Source organism: Malaclemys terrapin, chromosome 2 (genome assembly GCF_027887155.1).
Source record: "Malaclemys terrapin pileata isolate rMalTer1 chromosome 2, rMalTer1.hap1, whole genome shotgun sequence".
NCBI lineage: Eukaryota > Metazoa > Chordata > Testudines > Emydidae > Malaclemys > Malaclemys terrapin.
Genome location: NC_071506.1, coordinates 32,894,507 through 32,914,169, shown reverse-complemented (window position 1 = coordinate 32,914,169; position 19,663 = coordinate 32,894,507). Strand labels below are relative to the sequence as shown.

General features: G+C 37.9%; 1 protein-coding gene across 1 annotated transcript in view; it reads right to left on the bottom strand.

Moving 5' to 3' along the window:
* The window catches only part of ANGPT1 (angiopoietin 1), a 200,633-nt gene extending 184,784 nt beyond the window's left edge, over nt 1–15,849 (bottom strand). Inside the window, exon 1 of the mRNA XM_054017080.1 lies at nt 15,008–15,849. Within this exon, the coding sequence (XP_053873055.1) occupies nt 15,008–15,304 (297 nt within the window). The 5' untranslated portion in view covers nt 15,305–15,849. The remainder of the gene's footprint in view (nt 1–15,007) is intronic.
* Nucleotides 15,850–19,663: the final 3,814 nt, after the last annotated feature.

The following is a 19,663-nucleotide window of genomic DNA, read 5'->3' as shown; positions in this document are numbered from 1 at the left end:
TTTATTACGGTTCTCAGAAGCTTTTCTAGGAGGAACACCTTATAAAGTACCAAATCTATTAAAAGTTTTAGAAAAAATCCAAAAGCAACAACCTTTCTGTTATGCATGCATAAAAATGATTCTGATTTATGGTGGAAAGTGGTCTGTAAAATAGAAAGCTTTACTGCAATGCATGTAATATTCTAAAAATAGTCTCACTGTAACTTTCTTGTACCCTTTCAGAATTACTTTATAGTGGGAGTGAAAACATGACAACATTCAAAACCACACTGCCATATCTAAGACTGAGGAAATCCAATTTGGAGCTTAGCAAGAATTAAAATAGGATATTTGTTCTAAAACATATTTGTAATATCTCGGTATGTTAACTTACTGGTCAGAGATAAAGAACAAAGAAAACTTTAGTGACCCAGGACAAGAGATTTTTGTTCATAAATTTCATATCTTCAGCATGATTTTTGGCAGCAATATAGTGAATGACAATGGTAAAGTGCCCTTTGAAAACTACAAAAAAAGTACCATACTTCACTAAAACATGCATGTCATGTTGTTATATTTGTACCACAGTGACAAAGACATTTTCAGTCTTTCTCAATTCTGTTTTTGTGAAATACCCCAGAGGGTCAGAGGGCTAAGCTACTAAATGTTTCCAAGATGCGTGGGAGTGCAAAGTGTTTATTTGCAATACTGAATCTAGGAACATGCTTTCTCATTCTAGATATCACAATACAATTTTTTTTTTTAATTTAGGGGAAGGAGGGTTGCAGTGAAAGGGCAAAAATGCTTAAAGTCTCCGAAAAGTTTATAAAGGTAAGAGCTGCTGCTTATTTGGGGTGTCTGGTTAATACTAAAATGAATGCAATAAAGCTAGCTGTAAAGGTTTGGATTTCACAACAATTCCTTCATTTCTCTCAGTGTTAAATTTTGCAGCTCTTTTTATCTTGGCACATGTGGATGTGTTTTAAAAAGTATCCACTGGATGTGTAGAAAACAAACCGCCTTGAAAACTGTTCTTAGAGGCAAAGCGGTAAGAACAGTATGTACCAACATGGTTGGAACACATTAGGAGTATAGATATTTAGGGTCAAGTTATCTCCGATGTGGATTATGTAAGAAATTGAAATTCCATGGATTTTGACTCATTGAAATACTTTGGCTTTATTCTGTTGGGAGTATGTCACCATGTACTGCAGAACTTGGGTTAGGTACGACCCTCTAAACACATTGATGTCACGGGATCTAAACACCAGATACTTGTGGAACCCTCCAGGAGTGTAAACTAGAGAATGAGAGCCATTTCCTCTTAGTTCAACCCTAATAAAAACTCTGCAACACTGAAATGTTTCTCATAGCTTGTTATAGTGAGGCACAATTGTTATCACATACAAGTACTGTGAGCAATCTGTTGTACATAGACCAAGCCTGCAAGCTGCCTCCTGCGAAGTGCTAAGCATCCTCCACTCAATAGGAGGCACCAGGCACTCTTGAGCATTGAACCTCTATATACAGCTGCTGGCCTTCTTAGTCTCTGCAAACTCTGGAAGGTCATTGATAAATTATCTTCTTGTAAATTGTCTGCTTTTTTAGAATTATCTGCTTGAAAAAAAAAAAGAATTGAATTTTGACTCTTCTAAATACCATTAATTTAACAGGAAGTGGATAGGGAAGCAATATCACATGGGGCAGTGACATGCTTGGTTAGCAGAAATAAACATATTAACAGTCCGCAAACTATGTGCTATCACAAATGGTGTTCTTTATCCTGACAAGGGTAACACTAGAGCTGTACAAAAAACAGTGAACTTTTTTTATATTATTAAATGTGAATTTCATTTCATTCTGAGGGATTTTGCACCTCTGAATCTCTGGCTTTTTCAGAAAATTGGAAAAAGGGGCACTGTTCTCATTGAAAACATACAAATACATATCTGTATATTTTCACTGAAAATATTACTTTGCCCCCCAAATATTTTCACCTGGAAACATGCTCTTTCTGCTGCAAAACTGGTCTATTTTTATTTAAAATGGTTATATCTTTGAGAAAAATATTCCCCAAATTTCCTGCTTTTCTTTTTAAATGGACTATAGTCCTACTCAGATTTGTAGCTACTAGAGCATTTCTCTCTGCCACTGATGCCAGCCTACATTACCTGATTCTCCACATCTCTGACAAACCTTTGCACAATTTCTTCCATGTTGCCCTTTACGAGTGGGAAAAGCTCCCAGTCAAAATCCATAAAGCCACCACTTTATTCTCATTCAAGTCATTCATCAAGCTCACCTGTGCCATACTGAAATAATGTACATTCTGATAAAGGCTAGGCAGGTGGGGAGTTACCTCTGACTAGCTCAGAATTCTGTACATCCTATTATATCTACTTGTTGTCCATTGGAACAACTTACCAATGGTCATGTTGGATTCTCCATCACTGTCAATTTTTAAATCAAGACTGGATATTGTTCTAAAAGATATACAGCTCTAGGAATTATTTTGGGGGAGTTCTGTGGCCTGTGTTATACAGGAGGTCAGACTAGATGGCCCTTCTGGCCTTGGCATCTATGAATCTCCACAAACCAGCTCCGGCCACCCTGTGTGCTTCATCTACCTATTACATTTTGTCCTTTAGACTATAAGCTCTTTGGGGCAGAAACTATGATTTATTATATATACTGTATGTTTGTACAGTATCTAGCACACTGGGGCAATAGTTGGTTGAGGTCTTTAGGTGCTACCTCAATATGGTAAAAAACAATAAAACCTGGAAGGATCCTAAAGAAGGTCATTCATCATGTGCTCCAGTGGTATGGATGGTTAGATATTGCTTGTCCTTGTGTTCCAGGCAAACACCAGATCATTTGAGACAGTGGCGTTGATGTCAAGTACATCCTTCATTGTGTCCAAGTGTTGGAATATACTATCTTTCATAGCTGGTGGAATTAGGAAGTACCAAATTGGGAAGGCTGACTCTTTTGATTTATTTTCCCAGATAGCATGGCATGAATATCTCTAGGTGGCAACTTGAGTGACTTAATTAGACCAAGGGAATATTGTTGTATCATCTGTGTCTAACTTATGTTATTGTTTGCAAGACCGGACAGATTGGTACAAGTTACAAACTGGACAAATTACAGGATAATTTTTGCATTTGTAATGAAATGCAAAAAAATCCTCAAGCCATGAAAATGTATCAAGTGACACTGTGAACATTTCACACATCTCTCTAGGTAATTAGTAGCAGCCATGTGATGCTTGAAATGGTGTTACACAGTCCCTTATTACTGTCCTCTACTGGAGTCATTGGAATGACATCAGGGAACTTATTACATATGTTCAGCAAGTCTGCCAAAATTCCCAGTATGGGAAATGTCCCCCGTCCTCCCCCCGGCAGGCTGTCTGTATGTGTCATTCAGAGAATAAATCTGAAGGGCTACAACCTGAATTAAGATCTCCCTGGCTGATAGCTGTAGAGCTGACAGCCAGAGTGATGAAGAAGATTGGCCACTGGGAAGCCTTTTTAGCAGCAGACCAGTGATGTGAGAACAGTAGAGGGCTCTTTCCCATTCCCCTCCACACTGGGAAGCCACACACAGAATGATGATCCTAAGGCTGCAGAAAATCCTGTGGGAGTTACAATTCCTGCAAAAGGAACAGAGAGGAATGGCTTTAAAATAGAGAGGATGAGGTCATTTGTTTGAGGTCTCTTCCCTGCCAAGTAGCTCCTCAACTTCCTGCTGAAGGCATTGTGTGCTAGGGGTTGCCCTTGAATGGGTTGGCCAGCTGAGGCTTGTGTGGCCCAGAAGGCCACAGGAATTTCCCATTGAATCGGTACAGCAACGTGCAGTATTTGACTATCCCCCTCATAAATGGACTCAGCCCTTTACAAATAATGATAGAAAAATTCTTTACAAAAAGACAACATTTTCTAAGTCCACTCATAGGCACCAACACAAAGGGAAAAGTAGCTTGATTTTGTTCAAAGGCAACTGCAGCTCCCATTGACTTCTGTGGGCTTTGATAGCTGCCTAACTCTTTAGAAAATCAGGCCAGTTTTATTTAGGTGTTGAAATAAAGCCATGTTTTTTAACAGCTGTTAGTGATTTTGCATGCTTGAACTGAGACACTGTAGAGGGTCTCATTTTCACAAAGAATAGCACCCACGCTCTCAAAAATCAGACCCTTTTAAAATGTCTCAAATTGGGCACCCAGAAATTGACGCACTCAGAACCACTAAACCACTATTCACTTTTGAAATTCTTGCTTATAAAGAGCCTAAGTTTGGGCTGCTAAGTTAAAAACTTTTGGCCAAAAGCAAATGATACATTGCTGGAAAACTTTGGCGTGGTATATCTATTAATTTAACTCATCATCTTTCACTGTTACCCAAGTACTGAGCTGATGAGAGAATTTAAAACAACTAACTGATTTGTAAGGCACCCTTTTTTCCTCTGCAAAAGACCTTTGCCTGACAGTTAACTTATAAGCGAAAAGTTTGTTGCTATATCTACCCAGAGCTATCTACATAGGAAACTAAATATCAATATTTAAATAGAGGATATAAGTGATTTAACTTAACCTGAAGTTTCCTCCAATCACAGGAAAATCCATTCAAGGACAGATAAACTTTTTAATACTATAGAATCATAATTTAACAGCAATTACTTTGATTTTTCTCCACTTTATATCTCCACTTAGAAAAAGGATAGTCTCCTATTAAATGAAAGCCTTTCACTATATTGGAATTTAATCAATGCCCTTGTTCAGAGGTTCCATTTCTACATTGGGAAGAGTGAACTGATATCCACAGACAACTGCTCTCTAATACTACTTTGGGTAAGGCAGTATTTAATGCTGACATGGTATCTCAGGAAAGAAGATAACTTTTCTACATGTTGGCTGACAATTTTAGAGCATTCATAAATAACATGAACCAAAGGGGAAAGAGGTACCCCTCATCCCTTTGCCATCTACCTGAAGGGCAAATTAAAAAGCTGCTTTGTAGATTGCACAAAGTTATTCCTATGACATTTTAGGTTGTTAAAATTTGTTCCATGGATCTGGAACATCCTAAAGGTCAAGACTTAAAGTACATCTCAAAATAATCAAATACATTTACCCATTATGGGCAAGCGCTAGTTCCACTTTGAAGACCATGGGCCCTCAATCCAGTTCCACTTTGCAGACCTTGGGCCCTAAATCATGTAAGGATTGATTGAAATTGGCCGTTATGCCCCAAATGGGTGGGGAGAGGCTTTGAATTGGCATCAGCACTGTCCTCCTGATGCTCATATGTGGTGTTTAGATGCTGCTTGTGATTATTAGAACTGGGAGCACTGGCTGTTGGGAGTCTGAAAGGACAGAAAACAGGAAGGAGGGGGGAGGAGTTGAGGAGGCTGAGTGAGAGTGCAGCTGCAGCTTGGTAAAGAGGTTTCCACTGTAAAAATAAAGTCCTGTTGAAGCTTGTTAGTACCTTGCATGGTTGATACAACATCATGGAAGTTCCCTCTGCAGGTTCAGGACTATGATGTGGGCAGGAATTGGCTCTGTTAGAAGAATGGCCATCCTACAATGTTATCCCCCTCAGGCCCTGTGAAAATACATCTCCTACCATAATGCTGATAATATCTTACAAGAAAAAAACCCTTTCACACAGGAAACCCTTGATCAGGGGTTAATTTGTGCCAGGGCTTACCAGGGCTGATCCCCGGCGCCTCTAGACTTGGCAGTTTATAGCTCCGGCACTTCTGGGCTTGCTGCATCAGTTATGAAAATAAAACAATTGCTTGAGCCACAGCACCTAGTTGCTTGAACCCTGGCACCTCTTTCATTACAAAGTAAGCGCTGGTCTTGTTGGGGATTTGGCAGTGGGGTCCCATAACAACACACAGCACATAGAAGAGTTGTTGCTGGGCCAAATTTTCAAAACTGTTTAGCACTCAGCTAAACTGGCTCCCATCTGGCTGCCCGTGTTGAAATCTTAAAGAAAATGTGCTATCAGGAAGGACCAAAATATCCTGGTCAGTTTTTCTCCTCATACACCTTCCAATGCACTTCCACACTGCCACAGATTTGCTGTTATGACCTGGGGAGCACACAGGGACAGATTTTTAAAGATATTTAGGCACCTGACTCCCATTGATTTAGGCACCAATACCCTTACAGATCTGGCCCATAGGGCTTATCCTTGTTCTACAATGTCCTCCTGAGGCCATGTCCCCTCTTCGGTCCACAGTAGGAAATTTTTAACCAAGACTTTTTGATGGAATGTCTGATCAGATGGCAATTCTGTGAGTTGAAACTCAAGAATTTTCATTCCCCTCCATGAGTTTGGCCTGCAGAAGGTATGCCTGGGTCTTTATTTGTAAACAAGACAGTCAAAAAATCTGCAAAAAGAACAAAAAGAATCTTTTTGCAGATACAGACTAACACGGCTGCTACTCTGAAACCTGTCAAAAAATCTGACAAATGACAAAATCTGATTCCAACAATTAAAAAACAAATACTGAAAAATATTTAAAGATATTTTATGCCGAGTATCCTTAGGAAACATGTACACATTTGCATTATCTTGAGCTCCATTCTATAATGGAGATGCAAATCGCAAAAGTTGTACACAACATCTAGTTCATTTGGGACATGTCTACAGGTTTATATGGACAACTGCACACCCAGGAATGGAAAGCACAAGGTTTCAGTATTTTTTCCATAAAGATTTAGAGTATCTGCACCCATTTGTAATGTGAAAAGGGCTATATGAAAGGCATGCTTTTAATTTATAGGCAGTATCGAAAGAGAACTAGAACAGATAGGATTAATGCATATTCTAAATGCAAAGGTCTCATCTTACTAACAACTCTTCTGTTACATTTTTGAGCCAAAGAACCAATGCCAAGATGACAAGTGATTCATAGCAGTCAAGCCTGCATAAAAAGTAGAGCTGGAGCTAAGCCACAAAGTTTAGAAGCAGATTTTCCCCCCAAAGCTCAGGTGTGTGTGTGTGTGTGTGTGTGTGTGAGGGGGAATGCTCTTCCAGAGTTTTACTTCAGCCTGTTATTTAAACAGGGGTTAGTCACAGAGTTTGGATCTACATCAGAACTTTTTCCAAGTTCAAGTATGGTCAGATTTGGAAGTTTGGTTTATTTTTGGCCCTTAAAGACAGGGAGATGGGTATGAAATTGTTATGAAGGGGTGAAATTGTTACAGGCCTTCAAAGTGACTCACCAAAACATTCCTCTCCCACTCACGCAGCTCCACAGAGTTTTCTAACACTGTCCCCTTTTCTCAGTGGAGTGTCTTGTATTTTTTACCCTTTTACCTTGTCACAAGCCCGCAAGCAATGTGTTTCAATTATGTACCTCAAAGCTTTGAATATTGGTACTCCTCACTACTTTTCATTTGTAGAGCAGGGTGAACAATGGATTTTTCTGTTTGGTGGAAATTTCACAAAGTTTGATATCAAGCATTTTAAAATGTTTTTTAATGTTTAAAAATGAAAGGAAAGGAATTTTTTAAACAAAAAGTCATTTTAAATCCCCCCCCAAAATTGTTTTTTTTTAATGTAAAAAAAATTAGCAAAATGTTTCAGTGTTGCTGAATCTGCATTTTTTGATGAAAAAGGTTTCAGTTAAAAATATTATCCTAGCTCTATTTGTAAACTTCTTATAACCCAACAGTTTTCAGGAAGCAAAATATATTTAAATAAATGTGCAATAATGCTGCTTGTGCACCTTTCCCCACTGACCACAATCTTGGGTCTTGTATGCACAAGAAAATTGCACCAGTTCAACTTAAATCAGTTTCTAAACTAGATTAGTTAAACCAGTGCATCCCCCTGGGTAGATACTCTAATTTCAATTTAGGAGTGGCTTATTTTGGTTTGACTTAAAGTGATTCCTAATTGACTTAAGATAAACCAGAAGAACATCTGGTTTAAACCAGAATAAGTTTCTACGCAGCCTTTTGTACCAGTTTAACTTTTTAAAATCAATTTAAAAATCACACCGTTAGTTAAACCAGTGCAACTTCTCATACAGACAGGCCTCTGATTGGGGTCTCTAGACAGTACTGTTCGTAAATAATGAATACAAATAAAATGTTGACATGAGATTTGACACTGCAACACATGTTAAGAGCAATTTCTCATACATACAGTTAGAATTAAATATCTACCCAGATCATACAGGATATTGCTACCTTTAATGGGACTGAAGTGTGCAGAAGAGACTTGGTTAATGGCTCAATTATATATTTCACAATATACATTTTGTGTAGTAGCCCTCTTTGTTCCCTTTTTTAAAATATGAGTTGTTTTGAAAAGACTAACATTATCTTAGCAAAGTTTGATCCTTATGCAATAACAATAATGAAAAATGGTACAGCAGCGTAAACGTACATTTGTCTATGGCATTTTATTTCTAATGAACCCGTCACCCGTGTATATAAGCCAGCCTGATGTTTCATAATACTTCCTAAAATATGTACATGAGGTTACAGAAGAAAAGCCTTGTTTTAAAATACAAGATGTTTCATAAGAAAAACCTTCTAAGAAATGTGATACTATTTCAATTTCCTTTTCCTGATCAACTCTTAACCCCTTGAACAAGAGGGAAAACCTCATCCCACTGGGAAGGCTTTCAATCCAAAATGCCTATTTCAGATTAAGCTGTTGCTCCTGAGGATCAGGTTCATGACATTGCTAAAGACTGTGATGTTATTTTAAAAAGTTTCTATCAGTTTTTATTTATTTGCATCTTACTTTGGTTGCATGGTATAGCAAGCACAGAAAAATACATTGAGCCATGTATATTTCGTGGCTAATAACAAGCTGATCTAAATGTGCTTCAGGATTTACCCTTTGATAAAGTATATAGGTGAATCCCAATTATCTGAAGATTTCAAAGTACATTCAAAACTTTCAGGGTAGCGGGTTGGAGAACTTGGCAGTTCCAGACCTGTGTAGCTCCTAAACTTTGCAAGGCTAAACTATGTTCCTGTTCCCCACCCATAACACATATATGCTGTACAGGAAGGAACAGGCAACAGCTCTCCTGGGGTTAGATCTCCAGAGGGCTGAAGATTGCTCCTGGAACTAGGGGTGCTGGGGATGCTGCCACATCCTCTATCTTGAAGTGGTTTCCATCAGATACAGGGTTTACAGTTTGGATCATTGGCTCTTAGCACCCCCAATAGAGAAATTGTTTCAGCACCCCTGCCTGCAGAGCCAGTAGGGACACATCTTCGGTTAACCCAGAGACCATTTAATCAAGGCTTATCTGTAGAACATATTGATAATCTGATTCAGTGTTACGGAATCAGCCACAGAATTTAATTCTTATTTGTTTGCAGTGAACATAATTTTAATTATTTTCCCCTCCAAACAATTCCTAATCTCAAATGATCATGTTCAGTAAACATTAGACACGTCTTTATAATAAATAATACTGCTAATAGGTGAAGTCAATGGCCTAAACTTCCTAAACTCAATGGCCTGAAGTCAATGGCAACTGTGAGTGCTCAGAGCATCTGAAATATCATGTGGTCTTATGTTATATCTCTATATGATTTTTAAAATAAACCAGTGCTCTAATGCAGGCAAAATCTACCAGAGGGAAAGTTGGTGGAACATTTTTAAGGATGACCGATACTTTTAATGCTTTCTTATTACCAAAGTTCCTAACTACTGCTGTTATTAATGAAAATACATAAATTTGGGTTACATTGCACAGTGTGACACAGCTTTCTATCAAAGCCTGGGAACTATTTTAAAAAGTCATTTGCTAGAAAATGTGGCAAAAAAAAATGTGAGACTGGCTTGAACTCTACTATTCTGTTTTTTTTTTAAATATTGCTAAATATATAACTCCCCAATACTTAGCAGTTCTCAGATGTTTCCATATTTGAGGTCCCATGTCTTTCTTGTGGGTACCTCCATGCATCTCTAGGGGTTACAGGAATTTGAATGTATAAAGCTCTTAACAAAATGCAGGCATATGAATGCAAGAAAAATATTTTTTTAAAGGGTAAAAAAGCCAGTTTTATTTTTGGAGACAAATAGAACAGATTTGTTTCCAGATAATTGTTGTTGCTCTTTAAGGGCCAGATTCCTAAATCCCTACTTCCACTGAATAGAACCTCACTAAAGGTGAAATCCTGACTTCACTGAAGTCAATGGGAATTTTGCCATTGACTTCAATTGGCTCAGGATTTCACACTGTGGGCCTATTAACACAATACTCAGTGTGGCTGAGGGTTACAGAATCTATCCATGAAGGGCCTGCTCTGTTCCTGTGAAAATTAGTAGTTGAGTCACTTCACCAGGGATGATGCACATGGAGAACTTTTAAGGGATGATCCTGTAAACATTTAGGCACATGAGTAACTGAAGCAGAACCCACTACTCACATGAGTAAAATGTACGTTTTTGCAGGATGCGACCTTACTTTTTGCACATAAACGGGTTACCATTTAAAAGTTCCACATTAAACAAACAAACACCAGAAGGGTGCTGAAAAATATCATCAGTAAATGTCTTCCCAAAACATAGAAATCTCGTTTAAGAGGAATATCTTTTGATTGCATCAAATGCCTGAAGCATATGCTTGTACCGCATTTAAAATGCAAAATGAAAGAACCACATTGTTTACTTGCCCAAGACTTCAGCTAAGGCAAACCCCAGGGCTCTCAGGAATCTTTGTGGACACCTGGGAAAATGAGATTCATAAGTAAGTCACAACAGTAGCCATGATTCGCATTTCTGTCCTTATACTTAAGCTCGCCATGGCACTGTAATACACATTTTCTCAGTCAATTACACCAGCTGTTAAGCCACTGTGCTTCCAGTGTTAGATGTTGATTGGCCCTTGAATGGCTGCACTGCAGGGTCAATGTATAAACAGCCTCCTCCACTTTTGAGTACCCCATAGGTGGGCCAAACGGAATTCCAGCTGATGCATTAAGGGAAGTGCAGGGTTACTAACACATTACTGACAGTGCATAATGCCCCAAAGAGAGCAGAGAGAGGCAGAGAGCATATGGAGCCATAACTCCATCTTTCCATGATGGAAAGTGAACCTTGATGGCCATGGTATATGGGCATGGGAATAGACGAGAGCATGCTGCATTTATGGTTGCCACCTCTGAGGTACAAAAAACCAGGACAGATTTCTCAGGACAGCTGCTACAAAAAAGCTACCTGGGAAAACAGGATAGGTGGCAACCTTAGCTAAGCCCTTTAAAGGTAATCTGGTCGCATGTAAATTGCAAATAAGGCCACCTTCTCAAAAGTCAGTCTCCTCTACTTGTCCTATAAGGCCACACTTAAAAGCCAGTCTCTTTTCATACTGTAGGAAAGGCATTTAAAATCTGAGCACGTTGCTCAGAAGCTGTTGGAAAATGTTATGATGAACTGTGAGGATAGTAATTGCCTTGTACAAATAACTTGCCAGACATACAGTAAGGATAGTCTTTAAATAAATAGAGTAGATTTTAAATAAATACATACTAAGATAATATAGTTGCAGATTATTTCTTCTGCTATTTACTTGCCAGGGCCCAAGTTCAGCATTCTCTATTGCCTCCACTAAAGCTGATGACAGCATTAACAAATGGGAGATATGAAAGAAGAAGTTCCCTGCATCTGCTTTAGGTGTTAGTAGGGTTAATCAACAGTTGCAAGAGAAAGACAAAATCATTAATTTGGGTCTTGGCAGGTTAGAAAGATTTTGATTGACCTTAAATCCAAGGCTATAATTTAGCATTAGAATTTTATAATGTATAATGATCAAATATTCAATTTCAACATACTATAAAATAGTTCAAGTGTTTAAATAAGTGAGAGAACAAAGAAGATGTATAGACTGTTTATGGTGCCAAGCTTCACCCACTCAAAGCTATTACCACTATTATGTATAGTGACTGCTAAATGGATTCCATACATGTAAATCTTCAGCCATTCTGAATGTATTCATATCCCATCAATACCATTAATTCACACTAGTTGACTATGAAAACTAATTCCTGAGTAGATTATCAAGCTAAAATTTCATGTGACTCCTTTGAGAATATTTAAATACCGTCATTAAGTACTGAACAGTTCAATACCAAGCGTGCCAGCCAGTTACTGTAAGAAAAAAAAAAGAGATGCACTGTCTGTTTTCAACTATTAAAATAAACAGATTGCAGAAATGAAACCCAAGCTTAAACAACGGGGGAAGTTATCCAGTATTAAAATAAACAGTTCTAGGAAAACCTCTGAAAATGTTTACCAAGCTATTTTCTTGGTAATTTCTATGGAGAGCATTTTGCTGCATCCTTGGATTGCCAATGAAATCACAGTAACACTAACAATACATATGTAAATTCCATTGGACAATGCTGAAACTTAATTGCCTGTAGTTAGCTCTCCAGGCAAGGGCATTTTCAGCTAGATTTGAACTGGCAGTTTGTTGCAAGAAAGTTTTTCTAAGATTTATTTTGTTTTCAGAAATCTGCTAATTTAAAAAAAAAGATCAAAATACATGTATCCTTGATTAGATAAACTAAAAGCATCCACTTACTAATTAAACAATGTATACTGAATTCTTTTTATACTAACATTGCTAGCAATTTGTCTTCCAAAATGACCAAATTAGTGTTTTGTATATATTCTATTACAAATATAGTGTTCTGGCAAACATTGCCTATACACAGTTTAATGAATGTTATATATTACTTTGTAGAGTAATGGACATATTTCTTTTACATAAGTCAAGATATAAATGCTCAGTTCTACATATATTTTCTAATGATTATAATTGCATGATTTGGGTCATGGCCATATAACTACTAATATTGCTCATTTACCATGTTCATGGCAGGTGCATTAGAAAACATTGGACACATAGTATATTAACTACATCTTACATTACAAATTCAGGAGAAAATCATTAGGGGAGATAGAACTGAGGTTTTTTTTCATATGTTCCTTGTTTTGAAAGGGAGATGAGTTATTGCTGAAATGCCCTGCAATGACAGCAGTAACAAGGCAAATTCAATATTCAGAGTTGTAATAATGTAGTCAGGTCAGATTCATTTGCCTTCACACTGAGAAACAGGTTCTTCCATTCTAGTGGAAAACTGACACATGCAGATAAGTGCTCTTTGCTGCACACCAGTTTCATGTAAACCATGGGGAAGGTTTCCCCTGCAGCCCAAGTTCTGATCATTGACAAAGTGCACAGACCTCAAATGCAACATTTACACTGACTATCTACTTGTTAATCCACCCTCCCCCCCCAAATGTGAATACTAGCTCTAGTTCAGACTTTAAAACTCTAGAGACTCATTTTTCTTCGTGTTCAATTCACAAGTGAAACTGTGATCTTAGTTCAGTCCCTAGTGGACAAATGCAGAATAAGTAACAATCTCATAAGCATGATTCAGCAGGCAGTTGCTCAAGTAAAATCATGAGTACGGAAACACAGACATTTCTCCTTTCCATAGTGTTTGCTTTGAAAGGTAGAGTGATAACTGAATGAAAAATCTTACACCCTAGAAAGAGACAAGCCTCCAGTTCTAATCTTTCTAAAGCACTCCATGTACAGTTTAAAGAAAGAAAGACTGAAATAAAAGGTGAAAGATACATAACTGGGTTTATCTTATTATGTACATTTTCTTTTACACACGTGTTTACTGCACATAATCATCCTCATATCGTTAGTACCAAACATATAGTAACTATAGTTCAATCGATAAGAAAATAAGCACACTAACTACAGAACTGAAAACAAAAGACATTACATCTTTTTCGCAGTGGCTGACAGGGATGTGAATTGTAAATGATACAGATGTCAACAATTACATTAATATGCATTTTTATTGTATATCCGGTATTTGTTCTAAATGTGAACTCTTATTACAACTGAAACATGTAACTCATGGAATACAAAAGACGCAGAAAATTTTGTTCGTGCAGTCTTAGCTGATTAAACATTTCACCAATTGTTTAAGTGGTTTTCAGAGACTTGGCAAAGTAACACTAAACAGGTCTTAGGGACAGCAGTAATATTTGTGTGTCCACCAATACAGAGAAAAATATATGTTTCTGATAGAAATTATCAGTTGTGCAGGATCATAAGTCACTACCAATTCTCATTACCAAGCTGTGGGCTTGATCCTGCAAAGACTTCCATATGTAACTTTATTCACATGAGTAGTCCTATTGAAGTCAATGGGATTACTCATAGGAGAAAAGTTATTCACCTGCATAAATCTTTGCAGGAACAAAGCCCCAAATTATATTTTAAATACAAAAAAGTTCATTTGAAAGTTTACACTTTTAGCACAAATTACTAAAGAGAATTTATTTTTGTATTACTCAAAAAAGCTCCTGATATTCATTCTGTTCTATTTTATATAGACATATCAATAAAACATGCTGTTTCATGCCCAATGTAATCTATACATTTTTAAAAGTCATACTGTGATTTTTTTTAAATATTATATTGTTGCTTTTTACTAATTAGCTAACTGTGGTAGTACAACTGAATGTATTTTGGGGAGAATAATAATATTCTCATTACACTGCCTTCAAATTATTAATTGCATTTAGGCAGTCATGTTGGTATTTCTTTAAAAGTGCACACATTTGCTATGGGTACCAGGTATCCTTCATGACATCTGATCTGAAGCCCAGAACTATAAATAGCGGTTATAAGAATACTTAATGAAAAGTGTGCCATCATTAGAAGTCTCTGAAGGATTATTATACACTGTGGCTCTCAAAACATTCATGGTCCCCTGGGATCATGCTTTTAAAAAGATGCATGTTCCAGCAATGTGAAGAAAGTTTTGCTCCCAAAAGCAAGCCCAAAGAAGAAAGGGTGAGTTCTAGCTGCAACATTTCTCACCAAGTATAACATGGAAATAGACAAATCCACATTATTTCAGTTCTCAGAGAAACACATGCAAACTGTGAACAGGGAAGCACGATAAATAATCAGTTCAATGAGAATTTGAAAGGGAAACTCTTACTTTTTGCAGCCACTGTGTGTAATTTTCCATCACATGTTCCAGATGTTGCAGTTTCTGGGAAGAGAAATCCTGTTCCACGTGAGGAGCATCTCTCTGAAGAGCATTTGTGTTGTATTGGTCTGTCGTGCTTTCACGACAGTTCCCGTCTTGTTCTGGAAGAATGAAAGTATAGGTGCACTGCCCATGCTGAATCCGGTTGTATCTTCTACCAGTGGTTTCTGGACCCCGGCGCTGGTTACTGCACCCTATGTGAGCCAGAAGAGCAGCCAGGAAAGCAAAAGAAAGAAAAATTGTCATGTTATTACTACTTTCCTTTTCTGCTCTTATAGAAACTTTTACCTCCTCTGTCTTTTAATTTGCTCTTTATTTTATAGAAAAAAAAATCTTTGGAAAGAGAATTGGAGAAGAGTATTTAAATATCAGCTTTGGCTAAAATGGTTTTTATTTCACTATAATGATAGCTTCCTTAGTTAAAATTAGAAATATTTATTGCATAGTAGCTAAGATTTATTGTTTCCTCTCTGTTACAGTCCAGCATGTAGCCTCCCTTAGTTAGCTGCATATGCATATCCCAGTCTCTTTCCCTACACTATCTGCTGCAGAACTGCTATTTTCTCTCAGACCTCAGAGAGTTTTATTAAGGTTGCACATTCAAGCCAAGCTGGAAGCAGGCTGCCTTTCACAAGATGACTTGACAGGAATGTGTGTATGAGTGCGCCCCTATGCTAAGGATGGCTGATGGCTCAGTACAGAGGGATCATCTTACAAACTGGCTAGATGCATGACTTCAATCACGTATGGCTGTCAGGTCCCTATTGCATATAACTGCTTTTGACGGATTCACATAAGTTTAATAAGTGGGGCAGTCCACCTTAATATACTTCCTATGTTTCCACTGTCCTATTAAAATGTAGATAAAGTGTAGAAGTTTGTTGTAATCCCTCAGTAAATATACAGAGCACTGAAAATAAAAATATCCAGTAGTAGATATTTGCTTGTTTCTGTTAGACAATGCTATGTCAGACGACTGACACTTATGGAAAATATTAACATTTAACTGACCCCCCCATGCTTTTTTTTTTTTTTTTACAATGACATTTTTGAGCAGAATTTACAGAGATTCTCTGTACAAGACATGATGAAATCAAAACTGCCAAATAACATTCAGAATGTGCTCCACAGAAGAGATGTAGGTCTACATGTTCAGTTAATAGAATAATATGTCTAATTAAAAAAAGAATATTTGGATGTGCTAGCCGGAATATATAAGGGTGTTATTTGGTATAGTGTGCGTTCAGTGGTCTCATGTAAAATATTTCTACCAGTCTGAAAGTTTGCATGGGTTATATTAGCATTCCTCATTATATGTTTTATTATTTTGTATATATTATATCATATTATATATTATTATGCAGTGCTTCCTTGATTGCATAGATGACCTATTGAGGTCCCTTCCAGTCCCACACGTCTATGATTCTGTGATTCTATGTAGTATTTCCTCATAGCAACCTCCTTAGTAAAAACATTGTGATAACTATTTAGAATAATATCCTAAGTATTAATAATGCCTTTGGAGATGGGCCCAGGACACAAAATTTGGAAACAATCTAAAAGTTCCTAAACTTCAGGGGAGTTTGGATCAAGGTTCCAGTTACATCTCTAGTATATGGTGTAATTATCTAAATCACAGTTAACTCCTCTGGAACCCACTGCTGCAAACTTTACTCACGGAAGTAGGTCTTACTAACATCAGTAATGTTATTGGTGGCAACAAGACAGAACACATGAGCAAAAAGACTATTTGCATCAGTAAAGGCTGCAAGATTTCACCTTTTGCGCTTGTGTGGATGTCACAAGCATTTCTATAGGAAATTTTTGATTTATCTTTGATCCAACAAAGCTTCAGGAGCTGTTAGCCAGAATTCTTTGCTGTTGCTGAAGAAGCTACTGCCACTCAGAGCCAAGGACGTAGTCTTTTTGCTCAAAAGAACAGGAGCACTTGTGGCACCTTAGAGACTAACAAATTTATTAGAGCATAAGCTTTCGTGGGCTACAGCCCACTTCTTCGGATGCATATCTTTTTGCTCAGTTCAGCCTGACCTTTCATCATTAGCCTGAAAAAGAGCCAATGCATTTGAACTAGGAGGAAATTTAAATTTGTTCTAGGAGAGAACACAAGGGAACATTCAGAGCAAGATAACACCTTCCTGATTTGAGAGAGGAGGGGAGAGAGAGAGAGAACCATGAAGTGGAACTATTCAGAACTTAGAAAAGAAAAGCACTAAAACTACAATTAATTGGCAAAATAAGAACTTCCCTCCCAGAACTAGCCAGTCCTTACTTCACCTTTCTTACTTTCTTTTTCCTGCTTCTGTACCTATTTTTAAAATTTACTTTATAGGGCCCATGGTACTGAAAGCACTTTCCACACTGCTCCAACACTACTAGGCCTACTTCTACAGTAGTTATATAGAGTAATTAGGTCTCTGCTTCCCATGGATAGTAAAGTCAGAGCATTGATCAGAAGAAATACCGCTGGAGCAGACATAGCAATGAGAGATCAACATGAATAATATCCACCCTATGAGGCTGAGAAGGAGAATATGCCAAAGCACAAGCATGATAACAATAAACAAATCTGAAAAGTATGTTTCGCCTTTTATCTGAAGATCTCAAAGCAGTTTTCAAAGGAGGGTAAGTACTGGAGATGGATGAACACTGCAGGAAGCTTTCCAGAAACATCGTCTCAAATTTAAAAATGCTGTGGCTATGCTCACACCATCTTTGCATTCACTTTCTGCAGATATTTCAGCCATCAAGTTTTACTCACTCGAATGCTTGCAGGTAAAAAGTGCAAAAGCTTGCAGGTTCACTCTGGAAGTGATACCTTTTAGATGGGAAAGAACTCTGCTTCCCACAGCAAGGAACCCAATTCATCCTTGTTCTATGGCCCCTTTGCATTAGCTGGAAGGCATAGGGTCTTCCCCCTGGAGATAGCGCTGACATGGGGCCTGTGTACTATGTGCAAAGCTGGCTGTGCAAAGATCTGCCCCACTTCTACAAGAGTCCCGTGTGTCAGGGTCATTCTGGCCAGAGCAGAGTTATTTCAGTGGCCCTGCACTCCTATAATGGTCCATTGGGACCACTGAAACAGAAGCACAATTTAGGGTTGCTGTGGGAGCTGATCTAGTCTGCACCAGGGCCTGGACAGGCCCCTAGAGCCCCTGAATAGGGGAAACACAAGATTCTCTAACCTGCCCCAGAGCCTGGGGTGAACCTGCTCCAGAGTTCCCCAATTCCCTTGCCAGAAACCTGGCACAGAGGAAATTGAACCAGCAAGCCCAGGATCTGCTCACAGCCCTTATGAACACAACTGTGGCCATGTATGTGCACATAAAATAAACGTATAATCTTACTGTAATTTTTTTCAAGGCATGATGCCTTGCATAAAGCCAATGGGACCAGACAGGAAAAGATTTAACATATTCCTACCTACCCTATCTATCCTCTCTATACTGCTACCCTTCTCTGAGAATTTCAAAGGACCACTGAGATCTCCAAGTCCTCCTGATTACAAGAGTACATTCATCCAATCAGCAAACAACAATGCCTTGTGACCAACTCCAATTAACCAACACGGCTCAAATTTGGAATATTAAGGATTTAATACTGTCAGCCAACAGTTTGTGATTTCAATCCAGAGAGGAAAAGAAGAAGCCCCCAAAATGTGTTGAAGTAATTGTGACTAACAAATACATTTGAATGAACTCTCTATTTGCCGACTGACATTCCACAAGGGAAAAAAAATTGAGTAAGTCATTTATCCACAATCACTTACTCAGCTCTCCTAAGTATAAATGATCCCTGTTTTACAGATTCAGAGACAGACAGAGACTAAGTGACTTGTCCAAGCTTACATAGGAAGTCAGTGGCAGAGCTAAGAACAGAACCCAGGTATGAATTTACTTTCAAAACTCTAATGCATTCCCAAGACCACTTCCTCAATGGCTGTCTTCTTCATCCCCCCTTGCAATTACAAAATCCTGGAACAGAGTAGGGATGGCCCTACAAGTTTCCCTCCCCAGCCCACTTTTTTATTTAGTTGTCACATGAAATTCAGCAGTTATGTAATCCATCCTAAAGAAAAAAAAGATGAGGATTTTTGCCAAGTCAAGGTTACACTCACACATTTATCTTGCTGAATACACATATAAATAATTTGATGCCTTTTGTCAGAGAATGATATTTATGCACAGAGTTTAAATGCACAATGAACAAAATCAATGTTAATTCTTTAAATTTCTGTTGCAATGTGTGTTGTTGCTGCAACTTAGATTAAGTTGCAGCATGTCATACAATGTAACTGGATTTGTTCCAGCCCAACTTCCTCTTCATCATCACAACAGAAAACCTATAGAAACTACCGTAATTAGGGTCTGCCAGATACCAACTGCAGGATTTACAGTGCGGTTACCTCCAGCTAAATCCATGGAATTTGGCACAGTTCTATTGATATGTTACTTTCCCAAAAGCATACTTAATCTCAATCAAAATACATACTAGGAATTTCAAAATCAAGTGAATGAAATGAGGTATTGATTCTGATCTCACTTAAACCAGCTTTGTATGAGGGTTATTCCACTGACTTCAATGGAG